We start from the raw sequence: 19,107 nt of genomic DNA on the forward strand, positions 1-19,107 counted from the left end.
TCACAGAGTCTTCCTAAACTATATTATCTGAAGTAAATAATACAGCTGGGAGACTATATTTCTATTTTGGGGTTAAAAGTTGAAGATGTCTGTGGTGAAGTCTTTCTCTGCACACATATGGCTGTCATATTTTAAAAATAAGTTGAAAACCCATGATTGCCAGGACATTTTACCTTAACTAACATATTAAACATGAGATGTGTTTTGGAATGAAATGTATTTAAAGACTTTTAATATCACAAACGCCAAAAGTTTTGAAGTTTCTTAAAATGATACAGACAAAATAAATGACAGATAGATTATACAGAAGTCAGCAGAACTGCCAACACGGTTCTTACTATTTTGTCTCTTTGAACTGCAGGCACCACTTATAAACCCCCTTGTTACAAAGAACACGACTTCTCAGAAGCCCCTAAATTCACCCACCCTTTGGTGAACCGCTCTGTGATCGCGGGCTACAACACCACTCTCAGCTGTGCTGTCAGAGGCATCCCCAAGGTACAGTCACCACTCTCACTGAGACTGCTGCACCAAGGCAGGAATTCCTGCCAGCTCAGGGTGGCTGAGTGTGGCATGGCTGTGCAGAGGAGCAGCAGAGGCCACCTGGTCATGCCCACCTTGCCCACACCTGAGCCTGCAGAGAGGGGGGCGAGTGCACAACTGGGGGGCAACACAGTGATGGGGACAGAGGGAAGGGCACTCACTGCTCCTGGTGGCACCACGCCACTGGAAATGTACCCCCTCTGCACAAAACCTACTCACTGCAAAGTGAGGCAAACAACAAAACTGTCTGCTCACAATCTATACTCTGCTCTCTTCAGGCTTTGAAGAAAACAGCAGTAAATGTCATCTACTGTTCCACTAACCAAATGACACAGAGGAATAGCAGTTTTTCTGTAACACCAATGCATCCACAGAAGTTTTTGACAGTCTGAGCTATTTTGCAAAACTAACTAGAATAAGGCCTGGTCTCGCGTGAAGTTTTTTTGCAGGGGTGTCAGGTTCGGCTGTCTGTCTCTGCCCCGACACGGGTTTTGTTGGTTTGGTTTTTTTAATCTCACAGGAATATTTTCTCATTCTAAATATATTTATGAAAGTCCCATCAAAGAGTAGATAAAGATGTACTATTTTATTAATCAGGAACAAGCAGTAAAAACTGTATCAGCTAGGAGCTAAATTTAGACTTCTCAGAAAAGGGAAATAAGATTTTTGCCTGCAGTGAAGGAATTTACCATATTATGACATAACCTTGTCCTAAATTTAAATTAGCACAATTCCTTCATGTCTGGCTGCTTATTTTCAGCTTCTTTCATGACCTTATACCTGTGAAAGGATCTGATTGCTACAGAGCAAAACATGTAACACTCAGTCCGAATGAAAAAAAATCATTTGCTGCATTCATTAGATAAAGAAGGAGCTCCAGACAAAACTCAAAAGTAAAAAGGAAGCATATCCATGTAAATGGCTTCAAAAAAACAAGAACATTACAGAATAAACACCAGCAACTGTAGGCAAAATCCATCTTCCAGTAGCTGCCTCAACTTAGAAATTACAGTGTTATTGACAATATTCCCTCTTGGTTAACTGACATTTTTGTGCATCTGCATCCACTTCATTCTGTTTCCATGGTTTTAAGAAGATTCTTTAAAAAGCCTTCTCAATTTTACAGCTGTTCTTGTGCAGTAATGGAAGGCTTTGCAATTCAGGCGTGCTAGCTCCTCCTTCACATTAGCCTGAAGGATCCAAGTAGTCCTCAACCTTCAGTACACCTAATGCTCTTAAAGCAGCTTTTCCAGATATGTTTTTGTACTTCCATTGCCCAAATTAACCTTGATTAAATGTTTCAGTACCTGCAGCAGTGCTCTGCAAAAGCTCTCATTACCTTATGTGGATGAAAAGTTCCCAGTTCTTAATAATTGTAGATTCTCAAACACACCTCAGGATGATCTGCATGGCATGGAAAAGTTACCACTGCAAGCAGAGACAGTACTCATGCCCTGCCAGTAATGTGGTATAACAAGAGACATATACCCAGAAAGATAAAGAGGCTATAGACAAACAGGGAAAAAATGTTAAGGCAGGAAAAATTCCAGCAGAGATCTGACAAGAAAATTTAGCAAGTGGCAGGTGGGATGCACTGGATTGTTATACCACAGGTCAAAGACAAAAGTAATTCAGTAGATTTGAAAGCACTCTGTAAAAACAGTGCAGTAGTTTTGGGGTTTATGGATGAAGAAACAGAAGACATTAATGTCTGAAAGAAAAACAGATAAATGTAAAGCTTGGTTTTCTATTCTTTAAAGACTGTTTCTTCACTGTATGTACTAATGAGCTTGAAATAAACAAAAGCAATCTGTTTCATCAGATTTTTCATTTTCAAAATTTCATTTATAAAAATTAAAGGCACATTTTCAGGGACTGGAAACAAAACATAAAAGCTTGAACTGGTATAGAAGCAGCCACTTCATTCCACAGTGGAAGCCAACATGTTTAAATTCCAAAACTTCATGTTTAAATTCCTGAAGTTTCTAAAGATACACTAGAGAGTTTGGAAAACCCTTTCCTGGACCAAACCTTGGCATTCTAATTCAGCCACCCAGCATCTGTGGACTTTTATGACTGTTCTAATAATCTGTGACATTTAATTCCCCTTCTATAAGATACTTGCAGCATTCAAATACATTTTAATAAGCACAACTCAATAACGCCTAATGAATGAACTTGTAGACAGTTAATAGGGGTTAGGGTTTGTTTTTTTTTTAATTGGAATAAAAGAGGGAAAAAACCTACATTTTCTGCGTGCTGTTTTTGAGTTAACAAAAATACTAAAGTTTTGAATTATTGGTTTCATTAATTTCTACTGAATTAGATGTTCCTTGAAAAATTATTAACAGTTCTTTTTAAATACTCCTCATAATACTACTTAGCCTTTGATGGCTACAGGAGGCCGCAAGATCAGGTGTAAGTCTTCCATTCTCTAACTTCTATTTTAAAAATCTTCTTCTTTGTTCTTCAGCCAAAGATATTCTGGTTCAAAAACAAAATGGATCTCTCTGGGGATGCCAAGTACCGCATGTTCAGTAAGCAGGGGGTGCTGACCCTGGAGATCCGCAAGCCCACTCCCTTTGATGGAGGCATTTACACCTGCAAAGCTGTCAATGAGTGTGGTGAAGCTGAAATAGAGTGCAGGCTGGACGTCAGAGGTAATCAGATGAATCCTATGCATAACCCTAACACTGCAATGAAGAGAGAGTAATGGGTAGTTAAAAGGAAATAAAATCATAGTTCCCCTTTATCTGATTTTTTAGGTGGTATATAAAAAGTTTGTTAATTACATGCATCAGCAAGATTGTTTTTTCATTCTGAAGCATTATGATAGAATTAGGTTACTTGCTAGGTAATACAGGTCTGATGGTGTACAATTATTGCACTTCTGACTTGCTATTTCTAGAGCAGACACTTAGCAGTGGAAGGGAGATCTATCTACAACCACTGCATTGAGGATAACTTCATTAGACTTTGTGCTTATTCTGTAACTGAAGGTTTTAAATCACATCATTGGCTATTAGACATATGTAAAAGGTAGTGCATGCTACATCACAAACATTTTTGGAACTGTAACAAATTATTTTGTTTGTCAAAAGGACCAGGAACAAAATTCACATGTTTATAACAGAATAAAAAATATGAAATATTAAATATTTTTTGTAAAGCTGCCAGCAAAGTATCTATTTATCAATACAAATGTATGTAGCATTACTTTAAGTGCTCAAACCCAGTAAAAGCTGCAAAAGTGACCTACATAACAGTAATTGATGGAAATCCATTTTCAGCACAGCAAGCCTGAAGGCATTTCTACACAGCGCCAAGTTGAATATTTGACTCGGTGCTAAATCAGGAATGTGCATACAGTACACCTTGCAGTGCTGGGTGCCAATACCCTCAGGGCTCACAGATTAATTGTATCATCATCTGAAGCTTGCTTTAGGAACATTAAATCTTCTTAGAATCTCAGATAAAAGCATCTACTAGTGTCTATATTTCACTTGCAGTACCAAGTCTCAATTTAAAATTACCATTCTTTAATATTTGATAATGTCTTAAACTTTTTTTCATTCTCCAGCTCCTCAGTAAAACTCTGAATCTCAGTTGATCTGCAAGTCAAGGTAAGAATAAAAATAATTCAGCTGGGAAAAGGAGCAATGGCTGTTTAGTCAGATCTGTGAATAAACAATCATTAAATATTCATGGTAGAGACTTTTTAGAATGTTTATAATGTTGGTGGGAAATGTGTGTTTGTTTTGATTTCTGTTTGTTTTTCAGTAGTCAGTATTTCATGGGTCTCCACCTTTAATACATTGTGCCAGTGTAAAAATCTGTAAGAATAACAGAATACTTGGTTGCCATTTTTTCTTAATCCACTACAAGCACTCCCTCTAAGAGACAGTTATTTATTAAAATAGGACTAACTAATATCAATAACCTTGCTTCAACAAAGAAATTATAGTTAACATTTAAATGCATCTAGATGTGTAATGTACATTTTAGACTTAAAAAGAATGAAGTGGTATAATAGCAGTCAGGTAATGCATTTGACAATAAATCCTTCTCTCCATTTTCTGTCTCAGCATTAGAGTGGAATTTGAAAAGAAGAAAAGTGAAGAGATTAATGAAACACAAATTCTGCTCATATAGGAGTCCTGCTCATCTTAGCAATCACTTAATACACATGTACAAGGAGGCAGCAGTGTCTTGTAATGTCCTGCTTACTCAGTGTGTTTTCAGACAATATTTCCTCTTTTCCTATATCTGTCGTAGTTAGATTGCCCTTGTCTCCACATGAAGTAATTGAAATAAATCAAGATAAACTTTTCCCCCATTACATACATAAAATATGGGGGTTTTTTAAATAGTAAAATTATGTAAAACTGAAAAAACCCTAGTCATTTCCTAATGTCTGAAACAAGCAAAAATCCCCCAATTCTATAGTCCACTCCATTTTCTCTTTGCAGAACTCTGACATTCTTCATAAGAAACAAGTAGCTCAGAATAATGAAGCAGTAAGATACTATTTACAGTATATAGTCATTATATTTGTCTCTGTGCAACAGAATGTAACTTTCATTCCTGCTGGTTTTGCTTCAGTGAGTGCTTGAACTATCCACTGCTGTGTTCTCAAGCAGAACTGCATCCAAATCACACCATTTGGGAACCACTGGCTATAGCTACTGTTATACTTTTTATAGAAAATAATTCCTTTGATAATTACTCACTACTTGTTTTCTAGCTTTTAAAAAGACACCAGCATAGAATTCCAGTTATTAGATGGTTTTTTTCTACCAATCAGAGACATCACACAAATCTACATGGATAATTTTGCATGTCAGATGAAACAGTGAAAATTCTAGCAAGGGAGACTATTTGCATGTAAATAAAAAACTCTAAAGAGAAGCTTGGAATGAATGAAATAAACTCGCTGTAATAACTCTTCCTGAAGGTTTGTGAAAGGCCATGAGTGATATGTAAGCATTTTTGCAGATGATTTGATCTAAGCAAATAACACAATAGCATTTCTAGCTTCTCACCTACAAGTTTGAAGAGTATCTGGGGTAGGTTTTTCCTGCAGTAGTTGATAGTTTCTGGCTGGGAAGTACATTTTAAGGATCACAGGAGATGGCAAGAAGATTATGTTAATCCAGACAGCATTGTCTTTTGGAAGAATCTACACAAAGGAACTGAAGTAACACTCCTCCTCTGCCTCCAACATGCCACTTGGGATGGCAAAGCATATCTGACACAGTGTGTTAGTTGTATTAGCCTAGCAAATGCATCTTCATAATAAAAGCACTGATGGTCATAAGATGTGTATTTTAATAATTTCATTATGATATCAGAACAAAAAAGGATACCCTCTAAAACCAAAGCAAACTTATTCCAGGTTAACACTTGTCTGTTGCACATTGTTGTTATTCAACAACTATGTCAACAATATTCAACATTGAATTTTATTCAACAATATTCGAATAAATAAAATTTAAAAAGGAAAATATGCAGCCAGGTTTACATTGTTTTGTGCTTACACTTTCTGAGCAATGCTATTATTTTTTTTTAAAAGGCACATGCCACAGATAAAAGACAGAGATTATCTATATTCTAAAGAACTTGGGATCAGAAGGCAGTGGACCAAAAGGACCATCCCAGCATTTGTGGGACAATGCATATTGCAAAGCAGTGACTGAATTGCAAAAGTTGGAGCCTAATTCCATAGGGCCTTCTAAGAATGCTGCACTTGAAAAACACAAATTAGTTTTGATTTCCAAAACTTCCAATGACAATTAGTCAAATGCAAATCCAAAGCATTACAAAAGAGAAGCACTAACTCTAACTAGGTTTTTAAAAAGTCTTCATAAAAATAAGAATTCTGAGTTCCAAACACTAACCAGTCCTCACTTTCCTGAAAAGAGGAAAAGGGGCAAGTTGCACCTGCAAAGTCTCAACTTCCTGTAATTATTTCAAGAAAGGTCTTCAGAAAATTGTAGGTGTTTATTGATGTTTTGCCAGCATATACTATTGACATTTATCTGTTCAGTGGCTGACACAGATCCTAAAAGTAGAGTCACTAATTGCCCATTAATTCCATGCTGGTAATAAATAAATGATTAAGTAAACAATCTTCATCCCAATCTGATTAAAACCCTATACACTGAGAAGCTTTTCCCAATCTACCTGGTTAAGAGCAACAAAGTATCTCCCAATTTTCCCCCCATCACACCTGAAAGACTATTTGATGAAAGACAGTCTACACTATCATTTCCTGAGTGAGATCTCCTCTGATGTAAAATCAGCCTTATCTCTAAATGTCATGGCAAATATTCTTACCTTGTAGTTGTTTAGTACTGTTGGAAGTGTGTAAGGTTTGTTCAATAGTAAAAGAAAAAATTAAAATAGGTCATAAAGTTTAAAAATTCCTACCTAGCAGCAGTCTCTTTTGGCACATTAAGTGCCTTTCACAGCTGACAGCAGTTACTTACAAAAACAGCAGTCCTACTGAAGTTCTTCCAGTAGTTTTCTCCATCAAGACAAAAGAAAATCTGTTATTGCTCCAGTAAAAAAACCCTTCCATGTGAAAAATATATGTAACTTAGACAAACATAACCTCTTCAGGCTGATTATTTCTATCCAGTTGGACATGAAACTGACTGTAAGTTTTGATGCTTCCACAACTTCCATTTAAATCCCATCAATTGAGGCTGCTGGCTGCCTGTTCAGTGTACATGCCTTTCCTTCAGACTATGAACTATACACCTGATGGAGATACTTGGATGCTTTGAATTAACATATGTAAGACTCATTTGAAGCACAGGGGTGTTGCAGAGCATGACTAAGCCCAGTGCTTCACTTCAGGTAAGAAGCATCAAGTCTAAAATATTATGACAAAGAAAAAGCACCTCCAGTACTCCTACAAGCCCAGTTCTCTCAGGGTGGCTTACCTGCCAAACAAACCCTCTGCTGACACTTTAGCCTGAGACAACACATATTTCATACCACAGTATCAATTCTCTTGCTTCATTCGTGTTTTCAGCACTGTTGTGTAAATACTCGAAGTAAACAATATTTATTTACTCCTGGCAATGGGAAGCTTCATAAAAGCCACCAGCTGAAATTGAACTGTCAAATTAAAACAAACCTTATCTGAGCACCTTGTTTCCTTGAGATTGCCTTAGTCCTCAAATCCTGACCATTATTCTGTGAGCAAATAATAATAGCAAAATGAGTTAATGATTGACCATTACAGGCTAAAGAGCTCTCTCATGCTGCAGCACCACCTCTCCCCTTCACTGCCAGGAGCTCCCCCACCCACTTGTCAACTCTTGCTCTGAGAGATTATTGCTCAGGGCTGCAAGGCATGAAGAAAATCTCTTCAAATTGTGGTGTGAGCATAGCAGATTAAGGTAAAGCTTCTGGGTTTCCTCCTTTTCCTCTTCAGCAGGCTTATACAGAAGCTGTCAAAGGCTGTGGGAGTTAATGGATGGTCCCCCATGGAGATAATTCTTTTTTCCTATTAACAAATAACAAGTGGATCAGTTGAAGCTAAAGAAGGAAATTACAGTTATGTCCACACAGCAGTCATGACAGTGACTGTTTGGCAGAGCTTCTCAGGTTGCAGCATGTTCTGTATTCTGCTATCATAGATCCACAACTGTTACTTTAAAACTAGCAGGCTTATCTGTGGTGACACCTGCAGAATAAAAGTGATTGTTTTTTCTTTCCTGAGCCTTAGTTTTCTGACTGGTTAATAAAAATCTCAGGAGTATTTCATTCCCAAGTCACTGTAAATCCAAGTATAGGCTCTAGTACTAAAGCTATTCTTGCAGAAAGGGTGCCAACTTCTAATATATTTTTATACCATCCACAATGCAGGTGAATACTTGTGTGTCCAAGGAAAGGTAACCTGTGTAATAAGAAGCCATGTTTCCATCAGTGTATGTTGTCACCAATGTTTCCATGACCTAGGTGATCTAGATGACCTTCAAAGGTCCCTTTCAACCCAAAATGTTCTATTATTCTTAAGCAGCTTTGCTGCCTAAGCTACAATACTTGCTGATATAGTGGGGTATAATGCAAATTAAATTGATTGAGTTGAAATTGTCCCAACAAAATGTTTATGAAAAGTACCTCACCTGTCTTGAGATTATCTTCCTTTTCCTCTCTGTAAGATGGAACAGTTATCTTTACCAACTCTTTCAGATTTTTCTAGGTTTACTATATCAAATTATATATAAAAATTCAGTTCTACTTTTTGAAAATTACAGTGAGAGATCCAGGCATTCCTATATATTATTTTAACAAATTTTTCAGTGCAGGACATGCCAAACATTTAAAGATAGCCTCAGGACATCTCACCTGCATGTTTCATTCCCTATGAGAAAGGATTATTGTTCTAGTTATTTCAAGAGAGATCTACAATTGAGTAGGATGAATCAAAACATAAGAAAATATTATTTGGTAGAACTTTTTCCTTAAGGGAATCATATAATGGCCATTCGAAGGACAGTAGCAAGAGAAAAGACTTTTCTGGAAGTCAGGAAAATCATTTATGTTGCTTTGATCACAGAATTCCTCTGAAACAAAATCCTTGTATGTATTTAGGAGAGAAGTTTGTCACTAACATGTCATCTCAGAGTAGGTTTAGAACTACAAGCTGTTCCTGTCTCCTTACAAAAGAATTTTATAAGAACAGTCTGCTGAGATTAAAAATAGCCCCACTGATACCTTTCAAGTGCTTAGCAAGAAGAGAACTCTATTTTAGGGAAACAAAAGCTGTCACAGAGATATCCTTTACTTGTCATTGGGCAGGGTCCCCACAACAGTCTGCATAAGCAACACATCCTAAACAGCATGAACTGGTGAAAGTTTAAAAGAAATAGATAAGAACAGCCTCACTTATTAGGTCCAGATATGGAAAAAATAGTCAAGCATCTGCTTTCTGTGCCAGACAGAAACATTGACAATAACCAGCCCTGAAAGCACAGATAAGTGTCATGGTTAAGAACACAGTTCAGTCAATAATTGTGTATTACCACAGCTGTACCAAAGACAAATAATCTAAAAAAGTGACTAATCTAAAATATTTAAAACATCAGTGGACAAGCGAATATAAAACAAAAATAAGTGTTAAGTGTGCTCCGTTTTTCTTCTTATCCATGGATAAGAGTTTGAATGTGATTTTATGTTCTATACAATGGACTTAGGAAACATAAACAATATACATAGTTTCCACTGTTTTGCTTGGAAGTATAAATTGTGGGACCCAAATACATGAACCCAAACTGTGGATGGATACACTTTAACCTTCAATAAGGTTGCACTCCCTTGGTACCTGTCATAATGCTAACAATTGCCCTAGAAATCCAGATATATTCCAAGAAATTATGATCACAAAAAGACTAAGTATCAATATAACTCTCAAACACACTTTTGTTATTTACTTACAGTTTCATGTACCCAGGGAAAAAATGGTCAAAAAATCCAAGCTTCTCTTCTTCTTTGTAGGTGAGTTCATTGTATGTGATGCCTGAAAAGAAAACCCCAAGTACAGCAGATTTTGATCATAGGAAAGTCCTCAAAAATTTCTACCTGAAAACGGGACTTGTTCTTCCTCACTGGTACAAGGGGGGATAACTGGACTGTGTATTTACAAAGCATAGTATTTGCTTTTATGATTTTTGTTTCCTACAGTACTGAAAAACATTAATAATTTATGACATTTTTTAGGCTACTGGATTACACCAATTTATTATTTATTTATTAATCTGGATTAACCAATTTATTTATTTTTAATATCAAATTAAATGGTTAAGTCATTTCTAACAAGCAGTGTAGGGAAGAGCTGCTGCTGGAAGCTATCACAGAACAGCAGCACTAAGACAGGAAACCTTTCCTTTCCCTCTATAGCACTCTTCAGCACTCCACCAAAAATAACTTGATTTAAATGCAAGAGGAGTAAGCATGGAATAGGAATGAAAGCATGGAATAAGCATGGCTGAGAATGAAAGCAGATGACAGAGCACTTGGTAAGGACAGGAGAGAGGGATGAGAGACTGTGACAGGATGCTGGAAAGGGGCAAGGACTGGTCGAGCAGGTGACCGGGAAGAGCATAAGGCTGAAGTGCCTGGGCAAAGAGGCTGGGAGGTGATGATGGCCACAGAGGCAAGAAGAATGTATAGAAAAACTACAAAGGGAAACAGATGGAGATGATCTGATGGGAAATTGAGGTGCAGAGTTCAGCCTGACTGGCTGAAGAGAGTGTAGGCCAAGGATGTGTGAGGAAACAGCGAGGAATCCAAGCAGAGCGACATGTAAAAAGAAGGAGAGTTCTTTGATATCCAGAGCACTATGGATAGACTTGTACTCACTGTACTTAGTATGAGAAACTGAAAAAAATGAGAGCAAAGAATGAGAATACAGAACCAGAGTTTTCACATACTTGAAGGAAGCAACTATTTAGAGTTGTACTGGTGTTTTTCCTGACACCGTTTGTTCCTTTTTATATAAAGCTATTCTGGGAGATGGGGATTTCTATTTCTATGTAGGTTCCTAAATCACTATAGTAACTGGTGCAAATAGAAGCAGGACTGTTTGCCCTTGGCTGACATATATATGCTTCTTTGTTGGACTGATGCTTTAAAACAAAATCAATCAGTGCTAGAAGTACTATGCTGCAGAAGTTTCAAAACATTGTACACCTGTAAACAGAAAGTTAACTTATGATTTTACTAACCTTGGTATAAACAAGATCATTTTTGTCATATCTGAGTACAGTACCTGCCTGAAAGAGGTCCTGCCTAAGCTGCCATGTACTCAATTGCACTCAAACCTCCCTTGTCACCAACATCAAGCTTTTAAACCTCCGGACACAGTGCTGGAAAGAGGGATCACATACCTACTATTTAAAGCTTCATCACATTTCCTTTATTTTAGTGAAACAGCCACACTGGGAATGGCCGCAGAATCTCAAAGCTGTTGTTCACACTTAACACCTTCCAAGGGTGTCACAGGGTAGGGCTCTGTGTGAAGCCTTTACCACCAGCACAGACTAAGTCACCACTCTGCTGCCTGGGAGTGTCCTGCCCTTGTGACAAGCAGATACCTCTGGCTGAATTGTGACTTCTAGAACAGCAAGAAACCGTTTGGCACTGCCTTTTGTATGACAAGGTCCTTTGCACAAAGCTGCTGCTTCTTGCTTCCAATTTCCACTTCTTCTGGAGCTCTGAGATGTTTTGTTTCAACACCTGGCTTGTCTAAGAGCAGAGACTTGGAGTTTGTAAGTACCACTGGAGTCAGAGTTAAGCAGAAACCATTTTTTTCCCAAAAGGAAGATCTTGCCTCAGAGGCAACATCATCTGACTTTCATCCCTTTGGCAGTCAAGGGGAACTGGGATGTAAATATTGCTCTTTGTGAGAAGCTTAGCTTCTATTTCCTGCCTAGTTCTGAATTCAGTGATAACAGAGCCTCTGCCTGACACTGGGGCAAGAGCTGATTTGTTACCATTGCAGGCAAATGTGTCCTTATTAGAAACACACTCTGTGAGCCAAAAGCCCTCTTCTGGCATAAGTAGCATCATTCTAGAAATATTTTCAATATTTTTGCAATGTAAAGCTTCATAAGGCTTACAATCACAGCCAATTTTCCCATCCACTTTGATTACTAAGCTAGAACTTTAGTTGGAATTGCAATTCTTAATGATTTATATTTACTAGCAATTAATCTTTTTAATATATAGATGAACATTTCATCTGGCTCTGCTATCCTGAAAGTGTTAAAGTAGGATGGTAGGGATTATCTGAAGTTAGGAATCTGGGTATAGGAAATTTTTACAAAAGGTTTCTTAAAGTAATGAGTTCTTTCCCTCAACAGACCTTCAAAATGCTTTTCCCAGACATATCCTTAGCAAATATCACTTAATAAGTACCAGCATCGTGACATTCGCTGATGTTTAAACTTTTAACCTTTAAAATGTGGACCCATTCATATTAGAAGTGGACACTGCATTCACAAATTAAAAAAAAAGCATTTTTGGAACATCACAATGAAGATCTGATAACCAGAATACAGATAAATTAGTAACTTAGGTTCCACTTTAAAAACTGCCAGGAAGACTACTCACAAATTCCAGCATTTGGAGAGAACACTTTATAACCCTCACTTCGAAAACCAACTTCCACAAAAAAGAAATTGTAGCAGAAAAAGAAACCTGTTCAGCCATAAGGAAGTTTTAAGGCAAGTTTATGTTCTAACACAAGCATTAAAATAAAAAGGTTGCAATTTTGAAAATCTTAAAAACTAAGACACAAGCTCCTCCTAGTGGTAAAAACGTAGGAATTATTCTTTTTGTGTTAGGAAATTTCTAGAACGATTTATAGTTAGTCTGTTAACCTAATTAGTCTGTTAGCCTTTCATTTGGTTCTGGAAGGTTTAGAGGCCTTTAAGTTCTTATCTGCTACCAAAGTATTGCTACCTAAATATCAAAATGAGTGGGATATAACCAAAAACACTTGCAAATCACTGTAACAATTTTGTTCATCTGTCTCTTAGTGCTTCAGGGTGATGGAGTGGAAAGGATGGAAGACTGTATTCCAAAAGATTTACACTTTTGTAACAATTTAAAATCCACCTTATATTTGCATTTGGTATCCAGAGAGCAGCACTGGTCATTTGGTGGTGGAAACTCTGCAGAGCACGTCTTGGGCTCAGATGAATGTGCTACACCCAAAACATCAAGTATGGGAAACATTTCATGTATTTCAAAAATGTCCTCAGTTTTGAAGCCAAGTCTCACCTGAAGAGCAGAAGCCCAGTGTCAGAGCAGAAGCTGAGCTTGTTACTGATTCATCCCAGCCATGGAACAGCAAGCTCTATATTTAGCCACACTTGTTTGTCAAAACAAATTCTGTCAAAAGGGACAGAGGGCCATTTTTATTATCAGGTCCTTTAAAAGTCTTATTCTGCACTGACGTTTCTCTTCAGCCTAAAGCAGACAGCAGCTTATGTAATTTTAAAAGGAGCTGTACATAGTAAATGATGTTGTGCATTTAATAATCTTCCCCCTATAATTTTAAGTTGATTATGTTAATAGGACTACTAACATAATTACAACCTAAAAATTGAAATGGTCTACCTCAGTGGGACCCAGCATTGCATAAATGGAACCTCTACTGTAGACCAAAGTGCTTTCAGTCTTAACTGTACTTGAAATATAGTATGCAGAAAACTACAAATGCTAAAAATTCAGATATTACTATAAGAAAATTTATAGTCTCAGAATACAAAAGAAGGAAAATAAATTCAAACCAGGTTAATTTCATTATTTGCCAATTTCAGCTTTGCTTTTGTGTTAGGAAAGGATGAAAGATCATTTAGGTACCACTTCCACTTGCAAGCTTGCAAAAGAAATTTCCATATTTCAGATGTGTCTGTTTTCCCTATTCATGTTTTTCAAAAACCTTTGTTTTAAAGACAAATGACACACAGATGTTGTTTTAGAAGAAAAAAAACCCTCATTATTTAAAGCTGCTTATGTGGAAAGAAATTTAGATTGTCCATTTAGAGTCTTCTCTTTTCCACTATTTCATCTATGTGTGTGATGTATTTTGTATATAATTACATTTGTTTCAGAATAACAAATGATAGAAAAGCACAGGAGGATGAAAACTAGTTGCTGGTTGAATGACATTTTATTTTCACATTCAGAGAACTGTACAGTTTCTATAAATAGATGTGATACTGTAATATTTACATCATCCTCACCCATACTAGTATATTCCATTGTAAATGGTAGATACCCTGACCAAGCCAAAACAGGGTTATTTCTGGGTGCATTTAGTCAGGATTCTATGTCAAAACATACAATACATCTGTTTGTGTCAGAGCAATTTTTCCTGGTATTTTACATGTAACATTATTTTCTCTAGACAGTCTCACCTTCCAGCATCCTAAGAGCTTTTTAGACAAGTGCAGTACAGTTCAAGAACAAAAACAGGATGCAAAAAAACATTCATATCCAGCCTATTTAAAATAAGGAATGTGATGGATAGTTTTAACTATGTGAGTTTCATTATACATAAACACAATATTTTCAAGATCCCTTCATATACAGGTACAGATTGAAAACAAAATAAAAAGCAATAGTTTAAAAAATTTGGAGACATCAAAATCCTCTGGGCTTCTGAACATGTTCTGCAGATTTCTGTACTGTGCTTCTGCCAATAATGTTTCCAAGTTTTACACTGCCTTATTAATTTTCTTATCCTGTGATTAACTGCTTTAGGGAGTGCTTATTTGCATCTGTGAACTCTACTGTTGGGGTAGCTACAGAGGTTACCTAAAATCCCATTTGAAAATCCACAGAACCCATGAAGTGTTGAGGTTTTTTACACTATACTACCTTCAAAGTTTCTCTCTCCACTTGAGAAGAGCCATCTCCACAGATGGACCAATTAAATAACCAAACTTCAACTGTCACATGATAGTTTAACACTATGACAGCTAAATTGTTCACCTCTACCAAAAGGGATTGTAGAACTATGTGACAGGAACGCCGTGTTGGTAATTTAAAATGAACAACACAGAAGGAAAACAACAAAAACACAACATTGAAACAACATACAGGACCAGGCTGCTTCCACTGTGCACATACCAGAGAATCTGAAAGCAGAAGCCTGCAGTTGAAAAGTGATCAAATTGTAACAAGTACCACTAGAACAAAAAACAACCAAACTCAAGCTGTTACTCATCTTAACAAAAAAGGTATTTCAAAGGAATGTCCAGAGTAAGTCACTCACAGCTGGATGCAGATGCTCAAAACTGTCTAATTAAAAGCTCATTTAAAAACTCCATTAAGGATGAATTCAGAAGGAGACTGAACAGGGAAGGCTTAGGTTTTTCTATGGGGAAAGACTTGCAGGGTCATACATAAATAATCAAGTTCTCAGAAAAGACAGAAAGTGAGCTCCAGTAACTGCAGTAAAACTGGGAGTACTGCATATCAGTGTGCCAAAGGGTAGATATTTCCAAGTATCCTGATCAACTGGAAACTGGTCGAGGTGGTTTGCTTTTGTTTTCTGCCTCTTTTCCACGAATTGCAGCCACATAAGAGAAGAGACACAGCACGGAGTAGCAGATCTCATGAGCCTACAACAATTTAGAAGAGATACTGAAATTCAGATTAAGTGTTTTACAAAATCCATTGTACATTTGTATTTTCCTGCATGTCTTCCTTCATGGGACAAGTACTCTGGCTACAGACAAAATCAGGAAAATGTGTCCCCTACCACCTTCTAACTGAGACAGAGAGAGAAGAAGAGCCATATAACAAACTAAAAACTTCCTTTGGGATAAAAACATTAGCTGCTTAACTGTATGATTTAATAATTTTTAAGAACAGCATGCTAAGCTAGGAAGTTGGCTAACTGGCTTTGGAAAAACCATTCTGTATATTTGCTTTTGGTCTTTTGCATGAAATTACAAGATATTTTCTGGGACGGGTTGAAAGAGCCAACTAAAGAGAGGGTTTCATATAGCACTACTCAGTTTTACAATTATTTAACTGATTAACTGTGCTATTATTTAACCAAAAATCCTCTTTTACCACGTGACTGGCAGCACAATTCGGTGAAGGTAAGACTTAGACTTAATTTATATACTAATTCTAATGCCAGCTGTTCTGACGATCTTAAAAATTCTTGTCCTTTAAACTGAGACACTTAAAATCTTTGTAAATGTAATAAGCATAACAATATGTTTTGTTGTATTACAGTATAAGCTAAAACACTTCCATAAAATACTTTTTTTTCCATTAAACTGGCTTTTCTTACTAGCAGATACAGCTATTTGCTTCTTAAACTACATATATTCTAAGCATTTTGTTCTAAAACATTTCCAGCTTCTTCAAACAATTTTCCTCTCTCTGCTCTTGAAAGACTGAGTCTCCATGAAATCACCAAATGTGCACAGTGCACATCAGACATAAACTGAAATTTCCCTTCTGATGATAATCATTGGTTCCTATTTCTTCCTCATGAATGCATATAAGCCTGATCATTTATAAAAGTGCTAGGCATCATTTTCAACAGTTCATGCTCACAAAAATTGCTATACAAACTGAATATTATTCCAGAACACGAACTCATCTATACAGCAGGAATCAATACTTTTACTGTTCTCTCACAAGTCATTGCTCGTGAGGAGATGGGAATTTTTTGTAAACTGTTAACAATCATTTTATTCTTAGGAAGTAGCCTCCCTTTCCAGCACTTCTATGGAGTAAGGGTTGTGTTCTGCACTGTCTTAAAATTTAACAGTTCCACCAGGTCCTATTGTGCTGAAGTTCAATGCCAAATTGGCAACCTTTCATCTTTATCTGTCTTAAAAAAGGAAACAGTGCTTTCTGCACTACTGGCGAGTTCCTCTATTTTCATAGATCCAATAATCACTGAGTTTTGCTGTCTCCCCCTACTGAAAACATCATAAAGATCAGCTGGTGTTTCACTGTAAATCCTGCAGTCTCAATGTAATTCTTTTCTCCACATGAAAATGTAAAGATACATCCTCTAGAGAACCACCAGAGGCATCATAGTAGACTCACCATTGGCGTCTTGTACTTGTGGCTCACCACTTCTTTAGTTTCAGGAACTAAAACCGGACGGGCAAGAGACAAAACAAAAAGTTCAAAAAACGAGAGGCAAATGGGGAAGAAATAGCACAATGTTCCCATGGGAAAGGGAAGGGAGGCAGACAGACAGCAGGTGCAGGTACAGGGCACTTCACTATCCCTCACTTCTACATACTTCTACTTCTTTTCATTTACATAACATATATCCTTGGAAGACACTAATAAATTACTCATAATAAATTACTAAAGCTGGCAAAAATTTTCACTGCCTGTGTTTGGCACAGCAGATATTCGATGGTTCTTAAGAGACTCTGGCTTTTCTCATATTACTTATTCCTGCTAGACAGTAAAAGTAACGAAAAAATATTCTTAATAACAAACTATGTCTAATGCCTACTACAATAAAACATAACCCAAAAATTCCATAGGAATTTGTCACTATACGAATCCCAGAGATTTTACCCTTGAGATCTTCTCTGCTGAGCAACAAATTTCAAAAGAACTGTTGGACACTGTATACTGTATAGTAAGCTAGTGAAATCCAGGGGGAAAAAAAGGAGCTGAGGGAGAATTTTTTTCTTAACTTGAAGACTGTTTTCCAGCTCTATTTATGTTTCTCAAGATATTCTTTCTCTTGTCTGTGATGGTATTTACTTGACATACTCACTGAAAACATTCATAGTTTTTGAATGAGTTGCCTTAAAATAAAATGCTGAGTTCAGTGACACATATTCCTAAAATACCAAGCTGGTTGTTTATAGAAATCTTTATATAAAAGGAAGATTAGGGCACTGATAAAAAAATCTATTATCCAGAAAATCTGTCCTTGTTCCGTTGCACTGCCTCAAACTGATAGAAAGAAAACTGGCATAGTACAGGTAAAGGAAATTTGTCTTTTTTTCTCATTGTAGAATGCACAAAAAAGCAAACTGTAACCAGCCCATTTGTGCGCAGTGCATCTGAACTGTGCCTTTGGCCCGCACTCGGTCTGCAAATGTTGTGAACAGATACCATGGGAAATCACCAGAAGAGAACAAAGACCACACTAGAACATTCAACTGGCAAATTTAAAATGTCAGTATCAGGGGAATACCAAGGCCAGCTCTGAGTACTTCCCTTCCAGAATAGCTGGAATTTGCCATGAAATTTCTGTGTCACAACAAAAGAATTCAGAAGAAGCAGTACAGAAATTATGCAAAACCAAATCATTCCAGGTTCATAGAGGAGGGATAAATGTTTTATTACACATAGTACTAGTGACAAGAAAAGAAACAGAGGCAGATGAGTTCAGTATGAAGAGCCAGGAAAAGTCCACAACAAAACCTGTCCATGCAGATGTCATCTCTTCAACTATGGTATGACACAGCTAAACGCTGGAGAGGGAGACGGATCACACTCTAAGGGGCCAAGAGTAGGCAGTGCAGACTGGGTTTGAGAAAGTTCTCAAAATATAAACCAGTACCTACTAGTTCTCATATGTCATGGTATTGTCATTCTTGAAAATAATCTATTGAAAAGTACAGGAAATGATGGTAAAAAGTAATATTTTTGTTTTATTTTTCAACTCTCACTCTCCTTGGAGTTGGCAGCTGCATGAAGGGCTGAGAAAGAAGGGAAGTGCACACCCAGGCTGCACTGCCCCCGTGATACCAGAGACTAAAGCTGGGGAGATAAGGAGGTGCACATCCAAGCTACCTTACCCGTTGGCACCAGATGTTCCAAATTAACTCCATGTCACCAGGGAATAAAGGTGGGAGTGAGGCTGGTGCACAGCCAAATAGGGTAGGACTTTTACAGCTGTTTAAGTCTCACTGCCCACTGGATAACATACAACTGTTCATATACTCTTCAAAAAGCAGGAAGGGAAAGCTGTAAGGACCTTGTGCCACAAGGGAAGGAGAGAAGGGAAACTGTAAAGTCCTGTATCATAATTGA

The 19,107-nt window shown here is 37.1% G+C and overlaps 2 protein-coding genes across 19 annotated transcripts in view; one reads left to right on the forward strand and one right to left on the reverse strand.

Annotated features, from left to right (window-relative positions):
* MYBPC3 (myosin binding protein C3) overlaps nucleotides 1–3,256 on the forward strand; it is a 59,271-nt gene extending 56,015 nt beyond the window's left edge. Inside the window, exons 32-33 of the mRNA XM_066552532.1 lie at nucleotides 362–498; nucleotides 3,017–3,256. Of these exons, the coding sequence (XP_066408629.1) occupies nucleotides 362–498; nucleotides 3,017–3,256 (377 nt within the window). The remainder of the gene's footprint in view (nucleotides 1–361; nucleotides 499–3,016) is intronic.
* Nucleotides 3,257–14,217: 10,961 nt separating this feature from the next.
* Nucleotides 14,218–19,107, reverse strand: part of MADD (MAP kinase activating death domain) — a 68,633-nt gene continuing 63,743 nt past the window's right edge. For 16 of the 18 annotated variants that reach the window (XM_066551419.1, XM_066551415.1, XM_066551424.1 and 13 more), the window contains 2 exons: nucleotides 17,146–17,192; nucleotides 14,218–15,692 (listed from right to left, as the gene is read on the reverse strand). In XM_066551419.1, the coding sequence (XP_066407516.1) occupies nucleotides 15,585–15,692; nucleotides 17,146–17,192 (155 nt within the window). In that variant the 3' untranslated portion in view covers nucleotides 14,218–15,584. Of the gene's footprint in view, nucleotides 15,693–17,144; nucleotides 17,193–18,872; nucleotides 19,052–19,107 lie in introns of those variants that run through there. The other 2 variants (XM_066551423.1, XR_010783776.1) reach the window with 2 other exon arrangements.

The sequence above is a fragment of the Molothrus aeneus genome, chromosome 6, assembly GCF_037042795.1.
Source record: "Molothrus aeneus isolate 106 chromosome 6, BPBGC_Maene_1.0, whole genome shotgun sequence".
NCBI lineage: Eukaryota > Metazoa > Chordata > Aves > Passeriformes > Icteridae > Molothrus > Molothrus aeneus.